The sequence below is a fragment of the Lampetra fluviatilis genome, unplaced genomic scaffold, assembly GCF_964198595.1.
Source record: "Lampetra fluviatilis unplaced genomic scaffold, kcLamFluv1.1 SCAFFOLD_354, whole genome shotgun sequence".
Classification (NCBI taxonomy): Eukaryota; Metazoa; Chordata; class Hyperoartia; order Petromyzontiformes; family Petromyzontidae; genus Lampetra; species Lampetra fluviatilis.
This window is the reverse complement of record NW_027620917.1, coordinates 32,501-49,202: the sequence shown is the minus strand read 5'-3', so window position 1 is coordinate 49,202 and position 16,702 is coordinate 32,501. Positions and strand designations below refer to the sequence as shown.

At 51.7% G+C, this 16,702-nt stretch overlaps 2 protein-coding genes across 3 annotated transcripts in view; both read left to right on the top strand.

The window, feature by feature from the left end:
* The window catches only part of LOC144954537 (T-complex protein 1 subunit zeta-like), a 46,161-nt gene extending 40,883 nt beyond the window's left edge, over positions 1-5,278 (top strand). The window contains exons 13-15 of one of the 2 annotated variants that reach the window (XM_078885009.1): positions 145-217; positions 3,873-3,969; positions 4,015-5,278. In XM_078885009.1, the coding sequence (XP_078741135.1) occupies positions 145-217; positions 3,873-3,945 (146 nt within the window). In that variant the 3' untranslated portion in view covers positions 3,946-3,969; positions 4,015-5,278. Of the gene's footprint in view, positions 1-144; positions 218-3,872 lie in introns of both variants that reach the window. The other variant, XM_078885008.1, reaches the window with a different exon arrangement.
* Positions 5,279-8,047: 2,769 nt separating this feature from the next.
* The window catches only part of LOC144954540 (derlin-2-like), a 21,090-nt gene continuing 12,435 nt past the window's right edge, over positions 8,048-16,702 (top strand). Inside the window, exons 1-4 of the mRNA XM_078885011.1 lie at positions 8,048-8,225; positions 13,592-13,657; positions 14,445-14,518; positions 15,123-15,216. Coding sequence (XP_078741137.1) covers positions 8,133-8,225; positions 13,592-13,657; positions 14,445-14,518; positions 15,123-15,216 — 327 coding nt within the window. The 5' untranslated portion in view covers positions 8,048-8,132. The remainder of the gene's footprint in view (positions 8,226-13,591; positions 13,658-14,444; positions 14,519-15,122; positions 15,217-16,702) is intronic.

The following is a 16,702-nucleotide window of genomic DNA, read 5'->3' as shown; positions in this document are numbered from 1 at the left end:
TGTGTGTGTGTCTGTGTGTGTCTGTGTGTGTGTCTCTGTGTGTGTCTCTGTGTGGGTCTCTGTGTGTGTGTGTCTGTGTGTGTCTCTGTGTGTGTGTCTCTGTGTGTGTGTGTCTGTGTGTGTGTGTCTGTGTGTGTGTCACAGGGGAGCCCATGGTTGCGAAGGATGCCGGAGTGTGGGACAACTACTGTGTCAAGAAGCAGATGCTCCACTCGTGGTGAGTGTGGCCATGGTCACTGTGTGTGTGTGTTAGTCTGTGTGTGTGTGTGTGTGTTAGTCTGTGTGTCACTGTGTGTGTGTGTTAGTCTGTGTGTCACTGTGTGTGTCACTGTGTGTGTGTCACTGTGTGTGTGTCACCTTGTGTGTGTTAGTCTGTGTGTGTGTGTGTGTGTTAGTCTGTGTGTGTCACTGTGTGTGTTAGTCTGTGTGTGTGTGTGTGTGTTAGTCTGTGTGTGTCACTGTGTGTGTGTCACTGTGTGTGTGTGTGTGTGTGTTAGTCTGTGTGTGTCACTGTGTGTGTGTCACTGTGTGTGTGTGTGTCACTGTGTGTGTCACTGTGTGTGTGTGTTAGTCTGTGTGTCACTGTGTGTGTTAGTCTGTGTGTGTGTGTGTTAGTCTGTGTGTGTGTCACTGTGTGTCACTGTGTGTCACTGTGTGTGTCACTGTGTGTCACTGTGTGTGTCACTGTGTGTTACTGTGTGTGTGTCACTGTGTGTCACTGTGTGTCACTGTGTGTGTGTCACTGTGTGTCACTGTGTGTCACTGTGTGTGTCACTGTGTGTCACTGTGTGTCACTGTGTGTGTGTGTGTCACTCTGTGTGTGTCACTGTGTGTGTCACTGTGTGTCACTGTGTGTGTGTCACTGTGTGTCACTGTGTGTCACTGTGTGTGTGTCACTGTGTGTGTGTCACTGTGTGTGTGTGTGTCACTGTGTGTCACTGTGTGTCACTGTGTGTGTGTGTGTCACTGTGTCACTGTGTGTGTGTCAGTGTGTGTCACTGTGTGTGTCACTGTGTGTGTGTGTCTCTGTGTGTGTGTGTGTGTTAGTCTGTGTGTCACTGTGTGTGTCACTGTGTGTGTGTCACTGTGTGTGTTAGTCTGTGTGTGTGTGTGTGTGTTAGTCTGTGTGTGTCACTGTGTGTGTGTCACTGTGTGTGTGTTAGTCTGTGTGTGTGTCACTGTGTGTGTGTTAGTCTGTGTGTCACTGTGTGTGTTAGTCTGTGTGTGTGTGTGTGTGTTAGTCTGTGTGTGTGTCACTGTGTGTGTGTCACTGTGTGTGTGTTAGTCTGTGTGTGTGTCACTGTGTGTGTGTCACTGTGTGTGTTAGTCTGTGTGTGTGTGTGTGTGTTAGTCTGTGTGTGTCACTGTGTGTGTGTCACTGTGTGTGTGTTAGTCTGTGTGTGTGTCACTGTGTGTGTGTCACTGTGTGTGTGTTAGTCTGTGTGTGTGTGTTAGTCTGTGTGTGTCACTGTGTGTGTGTCACTGTGTGTGTGTTAGTCTGTGTGTGTGTGTGTGTGTTAGTCTGTGTGTGTCACTGTGTGTGTGTCACTGTGTGTGTGTGTGTCACTGTGTGTGTCACTGTGTGTGTGTGTTAGTCTGTGTGTCACTGTGTGTGTTAGTCTGTGTGTCACTGTGTGTGTCACTGTGTGTTACTGTGTGTGTGTCACTGTGTGTCACTGTGTGTCACTGTGTGTGTGTCACTGTGTGTCACTGTGTGTCACTGTGTGTGTCACTGTGTGTCACTGTGTGTCACTGTGTGTGTGTGTGTCACTCTGTGTGTGTCACTGTGTGTCACTGTGTGTGTGTCACTGTGTGTCACTGTGTCACTGTGTGTGTGTCACTGTGTGTGTGTCACTGTGTGTGTGTCACTGTGTGTGTGTGTGTCACTGTGTGTCACTGTGTGTCACTGTGTGTGTGTGTGTCACTGTGTCACTGTGTGTGTGTCAGTGTGTGTCACTGTGTGTGTCACTGTGTGTCACTGTGTGTGTCACTGTGTCACTGTGTCACTGTGTGTGTGTGTCACTGTGTGTGTCACTGTGTCACTGTGTGTCACTGTGTGTGTGTGTGTCACTGTGTGTGTGTGTGTCACTGTGTCACTGTGTGTGTGTGTCACTGTGTGTCACTGTGTGTGTGTCACTGTGTGTCACTGTGTGTGTGTGTGTCACTGTGTGTGTGTCACTGTGTGTGTGTGTGTCACTGTGTGTCACTATGTGTGTGTCACTGTGTGTGTCACTGTGTGTGTGTCACTGTGTGTGTGTGTGTCACTGTGTGTCACTGTGTGTCACTGTGTGTGTGTGTCACTGTGTCACTGTGTGTGTGTCAGTGTGTGTCACTGTGTGTGTCACTGTGTGTGTCACTGTGTGTGTCACTGTGTGTGTCACTGTGTCACTGTGTGTCACTGTGTGTGTGTGTCACTGTGTGTGTCACTGTGTCACTGTGTGTCACTGTGTGTGTGTGTGTGTCACTGTGTGTGTGTGTGTCACTGTGTGTCACTGTGTGTGTGTGTCACTGTGTGTCACTGTGTGTGTGTGTGTCACTGTGTGTCACTGTGTGTGTGTGTGTCACTGTGTGTGTGTCACTGTGTGTGTGTGTGTCACTGTGTGTCACTGTGTGTCACTGTGTGTGTGTCACTGTGTGTCACTGTGTGTCACTGTGTGTGTGTCACTGTGTGTCACTGTGTGTCACTGTGTGTCACTGTGTGTGTGTCACTGTGTGTGTCACTGTGTGTCACTGTGTGTGTCACTGTGTGTCACTGTGTGTCACTGTGTGTGTCACTGTGTGTCACTGTGTGTGTGTCACTGTGTGTCACTGTGTGTCACTGTGTGTGTGTCACTGTGTGTCACTGTGTGTCACTGTGTGTCACTGTGTGTGTCACTGTGTGTCACTGTGTGTGTGTCACTGTGTGTCACTGTGTGTCACTGTGTGTCACTGTGTGTCACTGTGTGTGTGTCACTGTGTGTCACTGTGTGTGTGTCACTGTGTGTCACTGTGTGTCACTGTGTGTGTCACTGTGTGTCACTGTGTGTGTGTCACTGTGTGTCACTGTGTGTCACTGTGTGTGTCACTGTGTGTCACTGTGTGTCACTGTGTGTGTCACTGTGTGTCACTGTGTGTGTGTCACTGTGTGTCACTGTGTGTGTGTCACTGTGTGTCACTGTGTGTGTGTCACTGTGTGTCACTGTGTGTGTCACTGTGTGTCACTGTGTGTGTCACTGTGTGTCACTGTGTGTCACTGTGTGTGTCACTGTGTGTCACTGTGTGTCACTGTGTGTGTCACTGTGTGTCACTGTGTGTGTCACTGTGTGTCACTGTGTGTGTGTCACTGTGTGTCACTGTGTGTGTGTCACTGTGTGTCACTGTGTGTGTCACTGTGTGTCACTGTGTGTGTCACTGTGTGTCACTGTGTGTGTGTCACTGTGTGTCACTGTGTGTGTGTCACTGTGTGTCACTGTGTGTGTGTCACTGTGTGTCACTGTGTGTGTGTCACTGTGTGTCACTGTGTGTGTCACTGTGTGTCACTGTGTGTCACTGTGTGTGTGTCACTGTGTGTCACTGTGTGTGTGTCACTGTGTGTCACTGTGTGTGTGTCACTGTGTGTCACTGTGTGTGTGTCACTGTGTGTCACTGTGTGTGTGTCACTGTGTGTCACTGTGTGTGTGTCACTGTGTGTCACTGTGTGTGTCACTGTGTGTCACTGTGTGTCACTGTGTGTGTGTCACTGTGTGTGTGTGTGTCACTGTGTGTCACTGTGTGTCACTGTGTGTGTGTCACTGTGTGTCACTGTGTGTGTCACTGTGTGTCACTGTGTGTCACTGTGTGTCACTGTGTGTCACTGTGTGTGTCACTGTGTGTCACTGTGTGTGATGTTGCAGCACGTCCATCGCCAGTAACCTGCTGCTGGTGGATGAGATCATGAGGGCCGGGATGTCGTCACTCAAGGGCTGAGCCAGGCAGCAGCTGCAGCAGTAGTAGCAGCAGCAGCTGCAGCAGTAGCAGCAGCAGCTGCAGCAGTAGCAGCAGCTGCAGCAGCAGCAGCAGCAGCTGCAGCAGTAGCAGCAGCTGCAGCAGCAGCAGCAGCAGCAGCTGCAGCAGTAGCAGCAGCTGCAGCAGCAGCAGCAGCTGCAGCAGCAGCAGCAGCAGCAGCTGCAGCAGTAGCAGCAGCTGCAGCAGCAGCAGCAGCTGCAGCAGCAGTAGCAGTAGCAGTCCCCAACTCGCTTGCCCTGCACACACAGTGACACACACAGTGACACACACACACACACACAGTGACACACACACAGTGACACACACACACAGTGACACACACACACAGTGACACACACACACAGTGACACACACACAGTGACACACACACACACAGTGGCACACACACACAGTGACACACACACACACAGTGACACACACACAGTGACACACACACAGTGACACACACACACCCCGTGTGTAGGGGCTTAGGGGATAGACCCTAAACCCCTGCCATACTTCTCCCCTATAACCCTAGACCCTAAACACCTACCCCCTAAACCTCTAGACCCCTAAACCCCAACCCCTACCCCTAAACCCCTACCCCTAAACCCCTAGACCCTAAACCCCTACCCCTAAACCCCTACCCCTAGACCCTAAACCCCTACCCCTAAACCCCTAGACCCTAAACCCCTACCCCTAAACCCCTAGACCCTAAATCCCTACCCCTAAACCCCTAGACCCTAAACCCCTACCCCTAAACCCCTAGACCCTAAACCCCTACCCCCTACCCCTAGACCCTAAACCCCTACCCCTAAACCCCTAGACCCTAAACCCCTAAACCCCTACCCCTAGACCCTAAACCCCTAGACCCTAAACCCCTACCCCTAAACCCCTACCCCTAGACCCTAAACCCCTACCCCCTACCCCTAGACCCTAAACCCCTACCCCTAGACCCTAAACCCCTACCCCTAAACCCCTACCCCTAAACCCCTACCCCTAAACCCCTACCCCCTACCCCTAGACCCTAAACCCCTACCCCCTAAACCCCTACCCCTAGACCCCTAAACCCCTAAACCAAGTGGTCTCCAACGTGTATGGGGCTCTTCCACCCACCCACACCCACTAACCACCCACCACTACCCACCCACTAACCACCACCCTGTTATTGTTGTTGGTGGTGGTGGTGCCCCCACCACTCGTGTTGTTGTTGTAGTTGTTGTTGTAGTTGTTGCTGTAGTTGTTGCTGTAGCAGCTGAGTGCGCTGGGTGTGACAGGGCAAGCGGTGACATCAATAAACACTCACAGCAACACAGTGGTGGTGGTGATGGTGGTGCTGGTGATGGTGGTGGTGGTGGTTGTGGTCGTGGTGATGGTGGTTGTGGTCGTGGTGATGGTGATGGTGGTGGTGGTGGTGCTGATGGTGGTGCTGATGGTGGTGGTGATGGTGGTGGTGGTCGTGGTGGTGGTCGTGGTGGTGGTGATGAGGGTGATGGTGGTATTGGTTATGGTGATGATGATGGTGGTGGTGATGGTGATGATGATGGTGGTGATGGTGTTTGTGGCGTTGGTGGTTATTGCCTCAGTAGCTTCCTTCAACCGGGAAGATTCAACTTCCACTTAGACCACGCCCCCTCTACACAGACCACGCCCCCTCCACTTAGACCCCGCCCCCTCTACACAGACCACGCCCCCTCCACTTAGACCCCGCCCCCTCTACACAGACCACGACCCCTCCACTTAGACCACGCCCCCTCCACTTAGACCACGCCCCTCTACACAGACCACGCCCCCTCCACTTAGACCACGCCCCTTCTACCTGACAACACCTTCATATATAGAGGACCACAGAGCTTGGATAGTGACCCATAGATTCACCACACAGAGACCCACAGAGTGAATGAGTGGGTGAGTGAATGAATGAGTGGGTGAGTGAATAAGTGGGTGAGTGAATGAGTGAGTGAATAAGTGGGTGAGTGAGTGAATAAGTGGGTGAGTGAATGAATGAGTGGGTGAGTGAATGAATGAGTGGGTGAGTGAATGAGTGAGTGGGTGAGTGAATAATTGGGTGAGTGAATGAGTGAGTGGGTGAGTGAATAATTGGGTGAGTGGGTGAGTGAATGAGTGAGTGAATAAGTGGGTGAGTGAGTGGGTGAGTGAATAAGTGGGTGAGTGAATAAGTGGGTGAGTGAGTGGGTGAGTGAATGAGTGAGTGAATAAGTGGGTGAGTGAATGAGTGAATACGTGGGTGAGTGAGTGGGTGAGTGAATGAGTGAGTGAATAAGTGGGTGAGTGAGTGAATAAGTGGGTGAGTGAATGAATGAGTGGGTGAGTGAATGAGTGAGTGGGTGAGTGAATAATTGGGTGAGTGAATGAGTGAGTGAATAAGTGGGTGAGTGAGTGGGTGAGTGAATGAGTGAATAGGTGGGTGAGTGAGTGGGTGAGTGAATGAGTGAGTGAATAAGTGGGTGAGTGGGTGAGTGAATAAGTGGGTGAGTGAATAAGTGGGTGAGTGAGTGGGTGAGTGAATGAGTGAGTGAATAAGTGGGTGAGTGAGTGAATGAGTGAATAAGTGGGTGAGTGAATGAATGAGTGGGTGAGTGAATGAGTGGGTGAGTGAATGAGTGAGTGGGTGAGTGAATAATTGGGTGAGTGAATGAGTGAGTGAATAAGTGGGTGAGTGAGTGGGTGAGTGAATAATTGGGTGAGTGAATGAGTGAGTGAATAAGTGGGTGAGTGAGTGGGTGAGTGAGTGAATGAATGAGTGAATGAATTAACCGCAAAGAGCTTCCGAGTAAACTCCACGTGGCCACCCGAGTTTGCTGTGACGACACAAAGGATGTTCTAGTCGATCACGTGACCTCGAGCGGACCAATAAGGGCTGGCCACGACGTAATCGATATCACCACCACGTGGCTTCGACGACGTCATCTTCCGGAAGAGGAAGATCTCGAAACCGGGTTTATGAACGGGCACACGGAGGTAGCCCCGTCACCCATCTTCCGGAAGACGTCTTCCGTAATCGGAAGACACGTTACTCCACCTACCGATCTTCCGGAAGACGTCTTCCGTAATCGGTAGATACGTTACAACATCTTCCGATCTTCCGGAAGACGTCTTCCGTACGCGGTAGACACGTCACCCCATCTTCCGATCTTCCGGAAGACGTCTTCCGTAATCGGTAGACGCATCAACCCATCTTCCGATCTTCCGGAAGACGTCTTCCGTACGCGGTAGACACGTCACCCCATCTTCCGATCTTCCGGAGGACGTCTTCCGTACTCGGTAGACGCATCAACCCATCAACCGATCTTCCGGAAGACGTCTTCCTAACTCGGTAGACGCATCAACCCATCTTCCGATCTTCCGGAAGACGTCTTCCGTAATCGGTAGACGCATCAACCCATCTTCCGATCTTCCGGAAGACGTCTTCCGTACTCGGTAGACGCATCAACCCATCTTCCGATCTTCCGGAAGACGTCTTCCGTACTCGGTAGACGCATCAACCCATCTTCCGATCTTCCGGAAGACGTCTTCCGTACTCGGTAGACGCATCAACCCATCTTCCGATCTTCCGGAAGACGTCTTCTGTACTCGGTAGACGCATCAACCCATCTTCCGATCTTCCGGAAGACGTCTTCCTAACTCGGTAGACGCATCAACCCATCTTCCGATCTTCCGGAAGACGTCTTCCGTAATCGGTAGAGACGTCGCCAATAAAACGGCCACGGCGCTGAGGCGGAAGACGACGATCCGGGCACGGGGCCTCGCTGAGGAGGAGGAGGAGTTGACAGTTGACAACGTTCTGACAGCGTAACGGGGAGTGGTGGTGGTGGTTGTTGTGGTGGTTGTTGTTGTGGTAGTGGTGGTTGTGGTGGTTGTTGTGGTGGTGGTGGTTGTTGTGGTGGTGGTGGTTGTTGTTGTGGTAGTGGTGGTGGTTGTAGTTGTGGTGGTTGTTGTGGTGGTGGTTGTTGTAGTGGTGGTGGTTGTGGTTGTTGTTGTGGTGGTGGTGGTGGTTGTTGTTGTAGTGGTAGTGGTGGTTGTTGTGGTGGTGGTGGTTGTTGTTGTAGTGGTTGTCGTTGTGGTTGTTGTGGTGGTTGTTGTTGTTGTGGTGGTGGTTGTTGTGGTTGTTGTGGTGGTTGTGGTTGCGGCTTCCCGACCGCGACGCGATGGCTTTCCAGCCGCTGCAGCACGAGTACCTCGTGATGCCGCCAGTCACCAGGGCCTACACCAGCGCCTGCGTCATCACCACAGCCGCCGTGGTAAACATTACATCACTATACCATCACTACTACATCACTATACCATCACTATCACTACTACTACACTATACCATCACTACAGTCACCAGGGCCTACACGAGCGCCTGCGTCATCACCACAGCCGCCGTGGTGAACATTACATCACTATACCATCACTACTACATCACTATACCATCACTATCACTACTACTACACTATACCATCACTACAGTCACCAGGGCCTACACCAGCGCCTGCGTCATCACCACAGCCGCCGTGGTAAACATTACATCACTATACCATCACTACTACATCACTATACCATCACTATCACTACTACTACACTATACCATCACTACAGTCACCAGGGCCTACACCAGCGCCTGCGTCATCACCACAGCCGCCGTGGTAAACATTACATCACTATACCATCACTACTACATCACTATACCATCACTATCACTACTACTACACTATACCATCACTACAGTCACCAGGGCCTACACGAGCGCCTGCGTCATCACCACCGCAGCTGTGGTGATTACTACATCACTATACCATCACTATTACATCACTATACCATCACTATCACTACCACCACCATCATCACCACTACCACCACTACTACCATCACTACCACCACTACTACTACTACATCACTACAGTCACCAGGGCCTACACGAGTGCCTGCGTCATCACCACAGCAGCTGTGGTAAACATTACATCACTATACCATCACTATTACATCACTATACCATCACTATCACTACCATCACTACCACCATCACCAGGGCCTACACTAGCGCCTGCGTCATCACCACAGCAGCTGTGGTAAACTATTACATCACTATACCATCACTATGCTACCACTACCATCACCACCACCATCACTCTACCATCACCATCACTGCTAACATCACTACCATCACCATCATCACCATCATCACTACCACCACCATCATCATTATCACCACCATCATCACGGCCTTCACTGTCACCACCACCACTACCATCACCATCATCGCTACCATTACTAATCGTGTGACGATGTGTGTGTCTCTGTGTGTGTGTGTCTCTCTGTGTGTGTCTGTGTGTCCGGCAAAACAACCTCCTACCTCCTCGCGGTGCGGGACGGGCAACTCTGTGGTGGGCAGTGCTGTGGGGGGAGGGCCAATGCCCATTGGCCTCTCCCCTCATGGCGTCTGTGACCACCACAGTGGCTAAACGGGGGCTCTGGACGGGTGCGAGGGGCTGGTAACCCCTCCACCTTCAATTAACTACCACTAAACTACGAATTAAACATGAACCTGTAATTAATAAGCTTGTGCCGGAGGCCCCGGGGGGTCAGGCTTTTATGACGTCTCCTGGCCAAACCCCATTTGGCGGAGCCAGGAGATTGAATTTTAACCCTCGGGGCTCCTCCAGAAACAACGAAAAACCATTGCGGATGGCCACGTGGAATGTTCGAACGCTCACTGCGGAGGAGAGGCTGCCACTCCTCTGTCGGGAGCTGGACCGGTACCGCCTGGATCTCTGTGGCATTCAGGAGGTCCGGTGGACCGGTTCTGGCTCCTGCCACCATGAGGGGTGGACAGTCCTCTACTCGGGGCAGGAGACTCCCAAACAACAGGGTGTGGCTCTTCTTCTGAACAAAAGAATGAAGGGGGCGTGGGAGCGTGGCGGTGAGGTGTGGGAAGCTGTAAGCCCCAGGATACTTTGGGCTCGCCTTCCCATCAACCAGAGGCGAGGAGTGGTGGTCGTGGTTACTTATGCCCCCACCGAAGACGAACATCCGTGGAGGGATGCAGGCAAAGCCGATGAGTCGGACGCTTTCTATGACCTCCTGTCACAGGTGCTGGCTAAAGTGGCCACTCGGGACAGAGTCATCTTGTTGGGTGACTTCAATGCCCGAGTTGGTCATGATGCTGGCACCTGGTCTGGAGTGATTGGAAGGCATGGGCCAGATCAGCTCAATAATAACGGTAGGAGGCTGCTAGATTTTTGTGCAGCCCATGGGCTTGTAATTACCAACACGCTCTTCCGGCATCGGCGCATCCACACAACATCATGGATGCATGCCGGGTGGTCCAAGCAAGAACATCTGCTGGACTACGTAGTGACGGACCAGCGGATGCGAGCCCATGTCCTTGACACCAGGACCTACCGTGGAGCTGATCTGCCCTCTGACCATCGACTAGTCATCTGTAAGATGCGCCTGCCATTCTTCCACTCCGGTGGTGGGTGTACACCCAGGATCCCATTCCAACCAAAAGTGGCCTGGTCTAAGTTAGCTGATGAAAGTTGCAAGCGAGAATTTCATCAGCGCTTGCAGCTGGGGTTGGCATCGTCCCCCACTCCACCTGATGTCGAGGGTAAATGGGCGAGGTTTAAGACTGTGACTCATGCAGCTGCAATGGCTGCTTTGGGTACGCGGTCCAGACCTCCCCGGGAACCCTGGCTGACGGAGGAGGTGTTCAGGTTAATTGAGAAAAAGCGACAGGCCCACTCTCATCGCCTACAGCATCCCACGTCAGAGAATGAGGAGGTTTACCGCAGTCTTCGCTCGGAGGTTCGGAGAGCCGTGAGGCGCTGTAAGGATGGGTGGTGGTCGCGGGTTGCTGAGGAGATGGAGTCTGCCTCAGTAGCCCGCGATCACAAATCACTATTTAACTCCATCAAAAAAGTAACCTGTAGCGCCACACCTATTACCATCATTAGAGGAAAAAACGGTGATCCAATCTCCGACCCCCAGGAACAGGTTTGCAGATTTGCTGAGCATTTCTGTGAGGTCCTGGGGGAGGGAAAATCTCTCAGCCAGGAAAACATCATGGCACAAAGTGGGGATAACCCTGCTGAGGCTGCGGTGCCTCAAATATTGGAAGAGGTCACCCCCTGTGAGTGGCTGGCTGAGGTACCAGCTGTTGAGGAAGTACTGAGGGCGATCCGGAGTCTGAGACCAGGGAAGGCACCGGGCAGAGATGATCTCCCAGGCGAAATGCTGAGGGAGGGTGGCGTTTGTGCACAGACTGCCCTATATGACATCATAACAACAGTCTGGACCACTGGACGGGTTCCGCAGGACTGGAAGGATGCCCTGGTGGTCCCCCTCTTTAAGAAGGGGGACCGTACCGACTGTAACAACTACAGGGGCATCTCACTCCTCAGTGTGCCGGGTAAGGTCCTGGCAAGGATTATTCAACATCGCCTTGCTAGGCATGCTGAGGAGAGGCTTGCGGAGCCCCAATGTGGTTTCAGGAAAGGGCGGTCCTGCACAGATGCCATATTTTCTGTCCGTCTGCTACAGCAGAGGTGTAGGGAATTCCAAAAAGACCTACATCTCTGCTTTATTGACCTGGTCAAGGCCTATGATACCATCAGTAGGACTGGGCTCTGGGTTGTTCTTCGTGCTTTCGGAGTCCCTGACCCTCTGCTCACGATCATTAAGGACCTTCATGATGGTGAGCGGGCCCGGGTAAAACTACGTGGCCGGGAGTCGGAGCCTTTCCCTGTACACCTTGGGGTGCGACAGGGATGTCCTCTGGCTCCCACATTATTTAACATCTATTTCGACTGCGTAGTTCGTGAAGCCTTCAATAGCTGTACCGGGGGAATTACCATTTGGTACAGATATAATGGGAGGCTGATCGACGCCCGGGTGCGATCAAGGGATGGCTCCCTATTGGTCAACCACGTTATGTATGCCGATGATTTGGTAATAGCTGCTCATTCAGAAGAGGAGTTGGAGACGCTGCTGCTGAGACTGGAGTGTGCCACTAAGAGGTGGGGCCTTACCATCAGCCCCACCAAAACTAAGCACCTGCCTGGGTATTTTGTACCATCGGGCACTCCGCCCCCACAACTCCCAATCGGTGATGGGGCAGTTGTGGAGAGAGTAGAGAGTTTCCCATACCTGGGCAGTGTGCTCATGACCGGCTCCAGTTTATCAGCAGAGGTCTCACTCCGAATCAGTCGAGCGGCAATATCTTTTCATCGGTTGCGTAACGCTGTGTGGAAGCTACCTGGTCTGTCGCTCCGCACGAAGCTTCAGGTCTTCTCGGCCACGGTCATTCCTTCCCTTCTCTACGCTTGCGAAACGTGGACCCCCCTAGTGGAGCATCTTCGCCGGTTGGAAACATTTAGGCTGGCCTGCCTACGATCCATCCTGGGTTTAACCAGGCTGGATTGTGTGAGGAGCTCACAAGTCCTTGAAAGATCTGGGCAAAGTCCCATCATTGAGCTCCTCCGGCAGGCAAGGCTGCGTTGGCTGGGTCATGTAGCCCGCATGCCCAGCCACCGCATGCCTAAACAGCTTTTGTTTGGCCGGATCGAGGGGGCTAAACGGGCGCGGCACGGGCTAGAGAAGAGATGGAGTGATGTGGTACAGGAGGACGTGGAGCTGAGTGGACTTGCCGATGACTGGTACCAGCGGTGTCAAGATCGGCCTCAGTGGAGGAGGCTCGTGAAGGACGCTACTGGGCAGTTGGAGGCAGTCGCCCTCCGACAACAACGGAGGGCGGAGGAGCGACGCTCACAACAACGAGCGGAGCGCCGGGTGGTTAAAGCACAGCAAGTTGGCACAGTAGGGGGCACAGGTGGTGCATCAGCCAGTCATCTCGGTCATCTCGGTCAGTCGACCCGTGGCACCTGGGTCTGCCCCGTGACCTCCTGCCAGCGGGCGTTCGACACTTCACGTGGCCTCAGGGTGCACATGGCCTGGCACAAGCGTCGTGGTGACGTCACCGCCACTTAGTGGCGAATGGCGGTTGTTGTTGTCTGTGTGTGTGTGTCTCTCTGTGTGTGTCACTGTGTGTGTGTCTCTGTATGTGTCTGTGTGTGTCACTGTGTATGTGTGTCTGTGTGTGTATGTGTGTCTGTGTGTGTATGTGTCTGTGTGTATATATGTGTCTGTGTGTGTATATGTCTCTGTGTGTGTGTGTCACTGTGTGTGTGTGTGTCACTGTGTGTGTGTGTGTCACTGTGTGTGTGTGTGTCACTGTGTGTGTGTGTGTCACTGTGTGTGTGTGTGTCTGTGTGTGTCTGTGTGTTTGTCTGTGTTTGTGTCTGTATGTGTGTCACTGTGTGTGTGTGTTTGTCTGTGTTTGTGTCTGTGTGTTTGTCTGTGTTTGTGTCTGTATGTGTGTCACTGTGTGTGTGTGTCACTGTGTGTGTGTGTCACTGTGTGTGTGTGTCACTGTGTGTGTCACTGTGTGTGTGTGTCACTGTGTGTGTGTGTCACTGTGTGTGTGTGTCACTGTGTGTGTCACTGTGTGTGTGTGTCACTGTGTGTGTGTGTGTCACTGTGTGTGTGTGTGTCACTGTGTGTGTGTGTGTCACTGTGTGTGTGTGTGTCACTGTGTGTGTGTGTGTCACTGTGTGTGTGTGAGCAGCAGCTGGAGATCATCACCCCATTCCAGCTGTACTACAACCCAGACCTCATATTCAGGCACTTTCAGGTGAGTCGATTCATAGACTCACCACACAGAGACCCACAGACTCACCACACAGAGACCCACAGACTCACCACACAGAGAGCCACAGACTCACCACACAGAGAGCCACAGACTCACCACACAGAGACCCACAGACTCACCACACAGAGACCCACAGACTCACCACACAGAGACCCACAGACTCACCACACAGAGACCCACAGACTCACCACACAGAGACCCACAGACTCACCACAAAGAGACCCACAGACTCACCACACAGAGACCCACAGACTCACCACACAGAGACCCACAGACTCACCACACAGAGACCCACAGACTCACCACACAGAGACCCACAGACTCACCACACAGAGACCCACAGACTCACCACACAGAGACCCACAGACTCACCACAAAGAGACCCACAGACTCACCACACAGAGACCCATAGACTCACCACACAGAGACCCACAGACTCACCACACAGAGACCCACAGACTCACCACACAGAGACCCACAGACTCACCACACAGAGACCCACAGACTCACCACACAGAGACCCACAGACTCACCATGGCTGGGTTCACGGTGTGACTGTGTGTGTGTGTGTCTGTGTGTGTGTGTGTCTGTGTGTGTGTGTGTCTGTGTGTGTCTGTCTGTGTGTGTCTGTGTGTGTGTCTGTGTGTGTGTCTGTGTGTGTGTGTGTGTGTCTGTGTGTCTGTCTGTGTGTGTGTCTGTCTGTGTGTGTGTGTGTCTGTGTGTGTGTCTGTGTGTGTGTCTGTCTGTGTGTGTCTGTGTGTGTCTGCAGGTCTGGAGGTTGATCACCAATTTTCTTTTCTTTGGACCGGTGGGATTCAACTTCCTCTTCAACATGGTCTTCCTGTATCCTGCAACATCAACATCATCAACATCATCAACATCATCAACATTATCAACATCATCATCAACATCATCAACATTATCAACATCATCATCAACATCATCAACATCATCATCAACATCATCAACATCATCAACATTATCAACATCATCATCAACAACATCAGCATCAACATCATCATCATCAACATCAACAACATCATCATCATCAACAACATCAGCATCAACATCATCAACATTAACATCAACATCATCAACATTAACATCAACATCATCAACATCAACATCATCAACATCAACATCAACAACATCAGCATCAACATCACATCATCATCATCATCAACATCATCATCATCATCAACATCATCATCAACATCAGCAGCATGATCAGCAGCAGTAAAACCATCATCATCATCAGCGACAATGTCATTAGCAGCACCGTCAATATCATCATCATCATCAACATCATCAGCAGCAGCATCATCATCGTCATCATCATCATCAGCCGCGTCGCGAGTGATCATGCGCGAGTCTGGTGATTGTTGTTGTTGTTGTGGTTGTTGTTGTGGTGGTTGTTGTTGTTGTTGTTGACTCAACGTTGCCATAGCTACCGCTACTGCCGCATGCTGGAGGAGGGGTCGTTCCGTGGGCGGACAGCCGACTTCGTGTTCATGTTCATGTTCGGGGGCCTCCTCATGAGCGTATCCTACACACACATCATACACACACACACACATCTATACACACCACACTACACTACACACACTACACTACACACTACACACACTACACACACACCTACACACACTACACACACACCTACACACACTACACACTACACACACACATCACACTACACACATCTATACACACTACACTACACACACTACACACACACACTACACTACACACTACACACACACCTACACACACTACACACACACCTACACACACTACACTACACACACACATCACACACACACATCACTACACACTACACTACACACACACACTACACACACACCTACACACACTACACACACACCTACACACACTACACACACACCTACACACACTACACACACACCTACACACACTACACACTACACACACACATCACACTACACACACTACACTACACACACTACACACACATACACTACACACACACACACCACACACATCACACACACACACCACACATATACACTACACACACTACACTACACACTACTACACATCACACTACACACCACTACACATCACACTACACACCACTACACATCACACTACACACTACACCACACACACACACCACACACAACACACTACATACACACACCACACACACACCACACACACCACACACACCACACACACACCACACACACCACACACACCACACACAACACACCACACACAACACACACACCACACACACCACACCACACACAACACACACACCACACACACCACAGACACCACACACACCACACACACCACACCACACACAACACACACACCACACACACACACCACACACACCACACACACCACACACACCACACACACCACACACACCACACACACCACACACACCACACCACACACACCACACACACCACACCACACACAACACACACACCACACACACCACAGACACCACACACAACACAACACACACACCACACACACCACACACACCACACACACACACCACACACACCACACACACCACACACACCACACACACCACACACACACACACCACACACACCACACACACACACACACACCACACACACCACACACAACACACACAACACACACACCACACACACCACACACACCACACACACCACACACACCACACACACACCACACACACACCACACACACCACACACACACACACACACCACACACACACACCACACACACCACACACACCACACACACACACACCACACACACCACACACACCACACACACCACACACACCACACACACCACACACACCACACACACCACACACACCACACACACCACACACACACACACACCACACACACACATACACCACACACCACACACACCACACACACACACCACACACACACACCACACACACACCACACACACACACACACACACACACACACACACACACACACACACACACACACAC